The sequence below is a fragment of the Meriones unguiculatus genome (assembly GCF_030254825.1).
Source record: "Meriones unguiculatus strain TT.TT164.6M chromosome 13 unlocalized genomic scaffold, Bangor_MerUng_6.1 Chr13_unordered_Scaffold_41, whole genome shotgun sequence".
Classification (NCBI taxonomy): Eukaryota; Metazoa; Chordata; class Mammalia; order Rodentia; family Muridae; genus Meriones; species Meriones unguiculatus.
This window is the reverse complement of record NW_026843650.1, coordinates 136,347-145,338: the sequence shown is the minus strand read 5'-3', so window position 1 is coordinate 145,338 and position 8,992 is coordinate 136,347. Positions and strand designations below refer to the sequence as shown.

The 8,992-nt window shown below is 35.8% G+C and overlaps 1 protein-coding gene across 1 annotated transcript in view; it reads right to left on the bottom strand.

Annotated features, from left to right (window-relative positions):
- Positions 1 to 439: 439 nt before the first annotated feature.
- The window catches only part of LOC110541937 (uncharacterized), a 42,122-nt gene continuing 33,569 nt past the window's right edge, over positions 440 to 8,992 (bottom strand). The window contains exons 8-10 of the mRNA XM_060376453.1: positions 4,279 to 4,405; positions 4,033 to 4,093; positions 440 to 2,602 (exon numbers count right to left, since the gene is read on the bottom strand). Of these exons, the coding sequence (XP_060232436.1) occupies positions 1,492 to 2,602; positions 4,033 to 4,093; positions 4,279 to 4,405 (1,299 nt within the window). The 3' untranslated portion in view covers positions 440 to 1,491. The remainder of the gene's footprint in view (positions 2,603 to 4,032; positions 4,094 to 4,278; positions 4,406 to 8,992) is intronic.

Below are 8,992 nucleotides of genomic sequence, written 5' to 3'. Positions count from 1 at the left end.
TACCTTGCATTTGTTTGTGGGAATCTACATCTATTCCCATCATTTTCTGGAGGAAGTCTCTCTAGTCTCTGATGACAGTTCTCCTAGGCTCCCCTGGCCAGCTCTTCACACTCACTTATCTGGACATTTCCTAAGTCACAAAATATGACTTCAACCAGGCTATAAGAGAGTCCTGCCAAGTATGGTGGCACACACCCTTAATCGCAGCACTTGGGAGGCAGAGGCAGGTGGATGTCTGTAGAAGAAAGGACTGAATAGCCAGGGCTATATAGAGAAACCCTGTCTCAAAAAAAACCATAATAATAATAATAAAACAAAAAATCTGAGCCAGGCCTGATGGCACATTACTGGGTTCTTTTCACAAGGAAGGTACACAGATAAAATAGCAGATTGAAAAAAGATTTGAAAATTCATTTTATTTCATTTTTTAAGTCTCCATTACAAGAAATTCTTAATGGGTTGAAAACAAAAGAAATCAAAGAAGGCAGGAGAAAGTACAGAAGATCCACAGGGCAGGGGTGTGGAGAGACACAGGGTTCTAATTATTTTGTAAAGAGAACATGTGAAGAAGAAAGATGTGAAACACTTGAAATATTTTGCATATCTAGTCCACATAACCACAGTGCCTCTCAGCTGCACCTCTTAAAAATGTTTTTTCTTGGAATTCCTCTCCATTATGAAACCTTTATAATGATGAAAAATATAGATATATGCAAAGCCCTCACATTTTAAAACATTCATTAATGTCTCTGCAGTATGAATTCTTTAATGATGATGACTATACAAATGTGGAAGAGCTTCACCATGCTAAATGCACTCATAGTCTTTCAGTCCAATATGAATTCTTTCATGACTTTGAAGATGAGTGTGAAGAGCAACTTTTAGAACATTGGTTACATTCATAAGGTTTCTCTCCAGTATATGTTCTTTCTGTCATATGATATTACTATTACGTCAAGAAGCTTTATCACATTAGTTAAATTCATAGTTTTCCTCCAGTGTGTATTCTTCTATGTACATGGAGATTATTATGACATGCAAAGGCTTTAACACATTGATTACAGTCATAGGGTTTCACTCCAGTAAGTGTTCTTGTTCAAGATGACTCTTACATGAAAAGCTTTTATGACATTGGTTATTTTCATAAGAATTTTCTGCAACATGCATTTTTATGTAGTAGGAGATGACTGTGTTGTACAAAGATGATGCCAAACAGATTACATTCATAAGGTTTTTTTCTTCAAGTTGTGTTCTTTTAGGTTTTCAGAGACTACTCTGAAATGCATACACTTTATCATATGAGGTACATTCATAAGATTTCTCTCCAATGTAAGTTCTTTTAGGTACTTCCAGATGACTATTCTGTGCAAAGACTTTACCACATTGGTTACATTCATAAGGTTTATATCCAGTGGGAGTTCTTTTCTGTATTAGGAAATTACTGTTACATGCAAAGTCTTTGCAACTTTCGTTATATTCATAAGGTTTCTCTCAGGTGTGAGTTTTTTTATGTTTTAGGAGAGCACTGTAACATGCAAAGGCTTTAGCACATTGGTTGCATTCATAAGGTTTCTCTCCAGTGTGAGTTCTTTTATGTACTACCAGATGACTGTTCCGTGCAAAGGCTTTACCACATTGGTTACATTCATAAGGTTTCTGTCCAGTGTGAGTGCTTTTATGTAGCAGGAGACTACTGTTATGTTTAAAGGCTTTACCACATTGGTTACATTCATAAGGTTTGTCTCCAGTGTGAGTTCTTTTATGTGCTACCAGATGACTGTTCCGTGCAAAGGCCTTACCGCATTGGTTACATTCATAAGATTTCTGTCCAGTGTGAGTTCTTTTATGTATCAGGAGATTACTGTTATGTTTAAAGGCCTTACCACATTGGATACATTCATAAGGCTTCTCTTCAGGGTGAGTCCTTTTATGTACTACCAGATGACTGCTCCGTGCAAAGGCTTTACTGCATTGGTTACATTCATAAGGTTTCTCTCCAGTGTGAGTTCTTTTATGTACTACCAGATGACAGTTATGTGCAAAGGCTTTACCACATTGGTTACATTCATATGGTTTCTCTCCAGTGTGAGTTCTTTCATGTACTAGGAGAGTACTGTTACGTGCAAAGGCTTTACCACATTTGTTACATTCATATGGTTTCTCTCCAGTGTGAGTTCTTTTATGTATTTGGAGACTACTGTTACATGCAAAGGCTTTACCACATTGGTTACATTCATAAGGTTTCTCTCCAGAGTGAGTTCTTTCATGTACTATGAGAGTACTTTTACGTGCAAAGGCTTTTCCACATTCGTTACATTCATAAGGTTTCTCTCCATTGTGATTTTTTTCGTGTATTAGATTACTGTTACGTGCACAGGCTTTACCACGTTGGTTACATTCATAAGGTTTCTCTCCAATATGTGTCCTTTTATGTGTTAGGAGGTGACTGTTATGTGCAAAGGCATTACCATTTCGGTTACATTCATAGCGATCCTCACCAATATGCATACTTTTATATGTGTGGGGACTAATGTGACATGTAAAGACTTCGTCATATCGAGTATCTTCAGAAGCTTTCTCTCCACTATGACTATTTTCAAACCTGCAAAGATGAATGACACATATGAAAGCTTTACCACATTCATTACACTAATGAATCTTTTTGTCCACGTCACTTAGTTTTACAATTTGGTGTAAAATGTAAAGAGGAATTAAATCTTAAATTTTCATCATTATTTTTACATTCATAGTGTTCTCCTTCTCTCTAGGGTTTGCATATTTGAAAATACATGTGATGGTAAAAACATTTGTTACCTGGCTCACACTTACACTATACTTTCTTCTATAAGATGGTTTTCCATGTATTTGTAGAAAACTCCAAGACCTCAGAGCTTTAACACAGTGACTGGATGAATAAATTTCCCTATACTGTGTGCCATCCTAAATTTGCGAAGATAACTGTGACAAACAGAAACATTTATATATTCCTAAAACTTATATTTTCTGCAGTGTGATTTTGTGAGAATTACTAATGAAGTTAAGGAACCTGTTAATTGATGTTGGTGTATATTTTGTGAAAGTGTGTCAGTATAAGTAAATGCTGATTGCTGAGCCAGCAGAGAACTAAGTGCTGACAAGATTGTAGTATTGTTCTCTCTATGGCCCATTATCACCTGTCCTATATTTTGTAAACATTTGTCATTCCTTACTTATCTATTGGAAATAAAAGCTGACAACTGATAGTAGGGCAAAAATGGAGGGCAGAACTTCTGAGTGAGAGAGGGTTGCTGGGAAAAAGAAAAAAAATCAAGCGATTCACCAGCAGGACAGTGAGGTCATCAAATGGACATGAACAGGAACAAAGAGGTAGAGCTGGCCAAAAAGTGGGACACTGTGTTAAGGTTTATTTGTGTTAGAGAAAAAGAGGGTTCAGAATCTGACCAGTTAAATTGACTAAACTTTAAAATATTACAAAGCCTCTGTGTCATTAGTTGTATTGCTTGCATCTCTGAATAGCCCATATAAAGCATAACAGGTATCACCTTTTAAACATCTATTCAAAATGGGGACTACTATTTATTTTAGTTGTTCTGGGTGGTCCATTGTTTCTTTCAATATACCTATAGTAACATGATTTGTATTCATTGTGATATATGATATAACTGTTAAAAGAAAAAAAATAAATGACATGGTTTCACGTTGCATTCACAGATTTGATTTTTTTTTTCATCAGAGACATGTGCTATAGGGATTATGGTTTTTCCACAACAACATTCTTTACTCTAAAAAACTGACCTTCTCACAAAACTTAGCAACATTACTACAAGTAAATAATTAACCCCAGCTTTACTATGGACTATATTGATCAGTATAATGTTTTGGACATACTTTCATTAACTATTTACTATGAATACCTTTGGCAATATCTGAGTTGTAGGAGACTAAACAAATTGCAGTTCTACCTCATAGCGCTAATGACTAATCAATTTTTTTTCAGAATCACTTTCATACCCGCTTACATATGAAAATTACCTTGCATGTTTTCTAAAACTTTGACAATTCTCTTCAATATTATGATATTCCAAATTGTATCCTAAAATACAGGAAAAGAAATGTATAATTTGTAATTGGAAATAAGGCAAAATTTAGGTCATGATGTATGCTCAAAGAACCATTCACCTCATCCTTCTTCATCCTCAAGAAAAATTACAGAAGTGGATAAAAAATGAATAAAGAGTCTCCCATATTTTAAAAAGTAAAGAAAATTCACTGTCCTACCTATAGCAGTGAGGTTCCTGTAGGTCTCCAGCATTACCTCTTTGTATAGACTCCTCTGGGAAGGATCCAGCAAAGCCCACTCTTCTCGAGTGAAGTTCACATGCACATCATTGTAGGTCAATGCACTCTAAAATATCCATGCACATGTACATCAGAAAGCATGATACTTAGAATACTGAAAATGTATCCTTCATTTACAATATTTTCAAAGAATTCTGGTGTTTCTTCTATTTATTTCTCATACACAAGTTCTAATGTAATAACCAACTCCTTTTAGGAGGAAACTGAATAGTGAGAGTTACCTTTCTAATTTTTACATCCTTTATTTAGGATATAGATTTGCAAGAGAAATGCCAATTAACGAAGAGACAGAGAGAGTAAACATATCAATAGTACTGAGCCCATATGAGAGAAATAGTATAAAAGATTCCTGACTATAATAACAATGGGCAAACTGGGTGTATTTTCTGATGTCTTTAATTTCAAAATCACTCAGGAGACAGAGGATGGTGTACCTCATAGAGCTGGATGCTAGCCTGCTCTCTGCAATAAGTTCCAGGACAGTCAGGGGTACATAATAAGAACCTGAATAATCTGCAAAAAAATCAATCAAACTAAAAACATGGAAAGAACTGAAAGATCATTCTCAAGTTTCTACAAAGAGTTATATATTCTATCCAGTACTGTATACATGTCTAGAAACCTGAAGTGCCTCACTTAAATTGTAACATTAATACGATCTTGCTAAAATGAAATGAAAACTTGAACAATTACAAAAAGACAGATGCAAATATTAGGAATGTAAATGTTGATCATAAATAGGCAACATGGGGGATGGAGGTATGGTTCAGTGGTTAAGAACACTGTCTGTTCTTCCAGAGGACAGGGGTTCAATTCCCAGCACCCACATGACAGCTCATAGTTATCTGTAACTCCAATTCAATCTGACATCCTCACATCAATGCACACAAATTTAAATTAAATTATTAGAAATAAAAAATGAATGAATAAATAAATGAAATAGGCAACATAGGACATGAGAGATGGCTCAGCTGTGAAGAGATCTTGTTGGTCTTGCAGATATTTGGGCCTGATTGCCAGTACTTACATAGATGGGGATCAGGTACCATGGGGTAGGTGGGTTAGGGGTGACAGGGTCCACACAGAAACCTGATAATCAAACTCCAGAGACAACATTCAAAGGTGCAGATCAAACTTTGTTACAGCGTTACAGCCTTTAAATGACTGAAAGCCCAATCAGACCATCCCATACTAGCCTCAAATACTAGTAACAATCAATCAGGTTGGTGCAACTGTAAGGAATGTGAGAGTTGCCACACCACAACTTAGTTTTGTGGTATAGATTTCCATATACCTATATGGAAAGGGGAAGCAGCACCGCACTAGCCTTGGATCCCTTTGAGACTTCACTAGTGTGCTAGGAGTCACTAGTAAAGCAACAGTGTGCATTGGATCAGAACCTTTTAAGGAGAAACAGGAGTTCCTGAAGCTTTACTTGCCATTCCGTATGGGCCTCTTAAAGGCTTACCTTGACCCAACACATAGGGGCTCACACCTATCTATTATTCTAAGTTCAAGAGTTCTGAATCTTGTGAGGACCAGGCACACATGAGATATTTATTCACATAAACAGGAAAAATAGTCATATTCATTCAAAAAATTTTAAAACAAGCAATCGTATGATTCAGAGGTTCAAACAGTATTAATATCCTAATGAAGAGCATATGTTTGACATATACAATATGCACATTCCAGGCCTATCACATAATAATATAACAAAGAAACAAAAAAGCCAGGCATGTGGGCCCACAACTAATCCCAGCACTCTAGAGACACTTTAAAGTGGATCTCTAAGTTGAACCCTGCCTGATCTACATACCTACTTACAGGACAGTCAGGACTACAAAAAGGAAATAACTTCAAAAACAAAAAGAACAAACAAACACCACAAAACAAAAAAATAAACATGACCTACATACACTAAGGAAAAAGAAGCAGTCATTAAGTCTCCAAAATAAAATAAAAAGCTCTGAGCCAGCAGGTTTTTGCACAGAATTCTGACAGGCTTTCAAAGAAAAGCTAATACAAATACTCCTTAAACTATTCCACAAAATACAGAAAAAGAAGGAACATTGCCAAAATCATTCTATAGGATCACAATCACCCTATAACTAAATAAAATAAAGATACAACAGAAAAAAAGAATTTCAGAAAATCTCATTTATGAAAGCGATCTAAAAATACTCAATATAATACTCAGAAACTGAATCCAAAAACACATCATTAATATTGCCCACCAAGAGGAGGTAGCCTCCATCTCAGTGATGCAGGGATGGTTCAATATATGTAAATCCATCAATTTAATTCACCTTATAAATAATCTGATAGAAAAAAACACATGGTCATCTCATCAGATGCTGAAAAGGCCTTTGACAAAAAATCTAACAGCCATTCATCTTAAAAGAATGTAGAGATCATGCACACAAGGTTCAAACCTAAATATAATAAAGGCAACGAAGTGCAAGCCTATAGACTACATCAAATTAAATTTTTAAAAAATTGAAGCAATTCCACCAAATTCCAGGCTAGAGCAATAAAACAACGGAACATGTTCAAGGAGACAGATTGGAAAGGAAGATGCCAAAGAATCACTATACGAAGATGATATAGTAGAATACATAAGCGAGTCTAAAAATTCTAAAAAAGAACTCCTACAATGACAAACACTTGCCACAAAGTGGCGCAGAACAAAATTTACTAAAAACATCAATAACCCTTCTGTATACAGACAGTAAATAGACTTAGGATGAATTTAGGGAAACAACACCCTGAATAATAGTCACAAACAATATAAAATAGTTTTGGTATAATTCTAACCAAGCAAGTGAAAGATCTGTATGACTAGAAATTCAAGTCCCTGAAGGAAGAAACTGAAGAAGATACCAGAAGACGGAAAGATCTCCCAAACTCAAGGATCATACAATTAGCATTGTAAAAAATGGCCGTCTTACCAAATGCAATTGATAGGTTCAAAGCAATTCCAATCAAAATTCCAACACAATTATTCATAGACTTTGAAAGAGCAACCATTAACTTCATAGGAAAGAAAATGCAATATAGATAAAATATTTCTATACTGTAAAAGAATTTCTGGTGGTACCAGCAGCCATAATTTCAAGCTATATTACAGAGCAATGGTAATTAAAACTTCATGGTATTGGCATAGAAACTGGCAGATTGATAATGGAACCAGATTAAAGACCGAGAAATAAACACACATTCCTACAGGAATTTGATATTTGACAAAGTCAAAAAGATACAAAGGAAAAATAGAAAGCATCTTCAGCAATTGGTGTTTCTCTAACTTGATGTCTGCATGTAGACACATGCAAATACAGCCATATTTACCACCCTGCACAAACCTCAAGTCCAATTGGATCAAAGACTGTAACATAAAACTGGATATACTAAACACAATAGAAGAGAGAGTGGGGAATAGCCTTGAACTCATTGGTACAGGAGACACCTCTGTGAATAGTACACCAACAGCTCAGACACTAAGATTAACAATTAACAAAAGGGATGCATAAAAGTGAAAAGTATCTGGAAGTTAAACAACTCTATCAATAGTACAAATGGCAGCACACAGACTTGGAGAGGACCTTTATGAACCCTACATCTGACTAAAGGATAATATTCAAATTAAAGAATTGAACAAATTAGACACAAACAAACCAAATAACCCAAATAAATAATGCCATACAGAGTTAAACAGAGAACTCTAAGCAGAGGAAGTGCTAATGGATGAGAGGTACTTAAAGAACTGTTCAGTGTCTTTAGTCATCAAGGAAATGTAAATTGAAGGATTCTTCATTTCAATCTTACACTTGTCAGAATAGCTCAGATCACGAAACTCAAGTGACAGCACACGGTGGTGAGGAATGTGGAGTAAAGAGAACACACCTCCAGTGATGGTGAGAATGAAAACTTGAAAAACCTCTTTGGAAATCCATTTAGATATGTCTCAAAAAATTTAGAATAGACAAATGTCAATTCCTACATACCTTAATAGCTATACCACTTAGGGTAATATACCCAAAAGATGCCCTACTACACCAGAAGAACACTTGCTTAACTATGTTCACAGCATATTCATTTGTAATAAACACAAACTGGAAACAGCCTAGACTTCCTTCCACTGAAGAATGAATAAAGAGAATGTGATACAGTTGCACAATGGAATACCAATTAGCTATTAATAAAAAAGACTTCATGCAATCAGCAAGAGAATGGGTGGAACTAGGAAAGATCTTTCTGAGTGAGATAACTGAGACCCAGAAAGACCCACATGGTACCTACTTACTTATAAGTAGAAATTAACCATACATTACAGGATAACCAGGGAACAATCCACACACCCAGAGAGTCAAGGAGAGTAAAGGCAGGATGTAGTAAACTCACTCTGAAGAGAAAATGAGATATGTATCTGAATTAAATAGAGGAAAGGTACAGAGTGGGAGAGGGAGTGGGTAGGGTAATGGGGATGGGCATCAGGTATGGGGAGAGTAGAGGGAGGAAGGTAACAAGGAGAAAAAATAGAAATCTGGGTGAGTTTCTGGGTCAAGGGAGGCTCCTGGAATTTTATGGGTGTGGCCATAATGTAACAGCATTGGTTAATGAGCCTGAAGTTGCC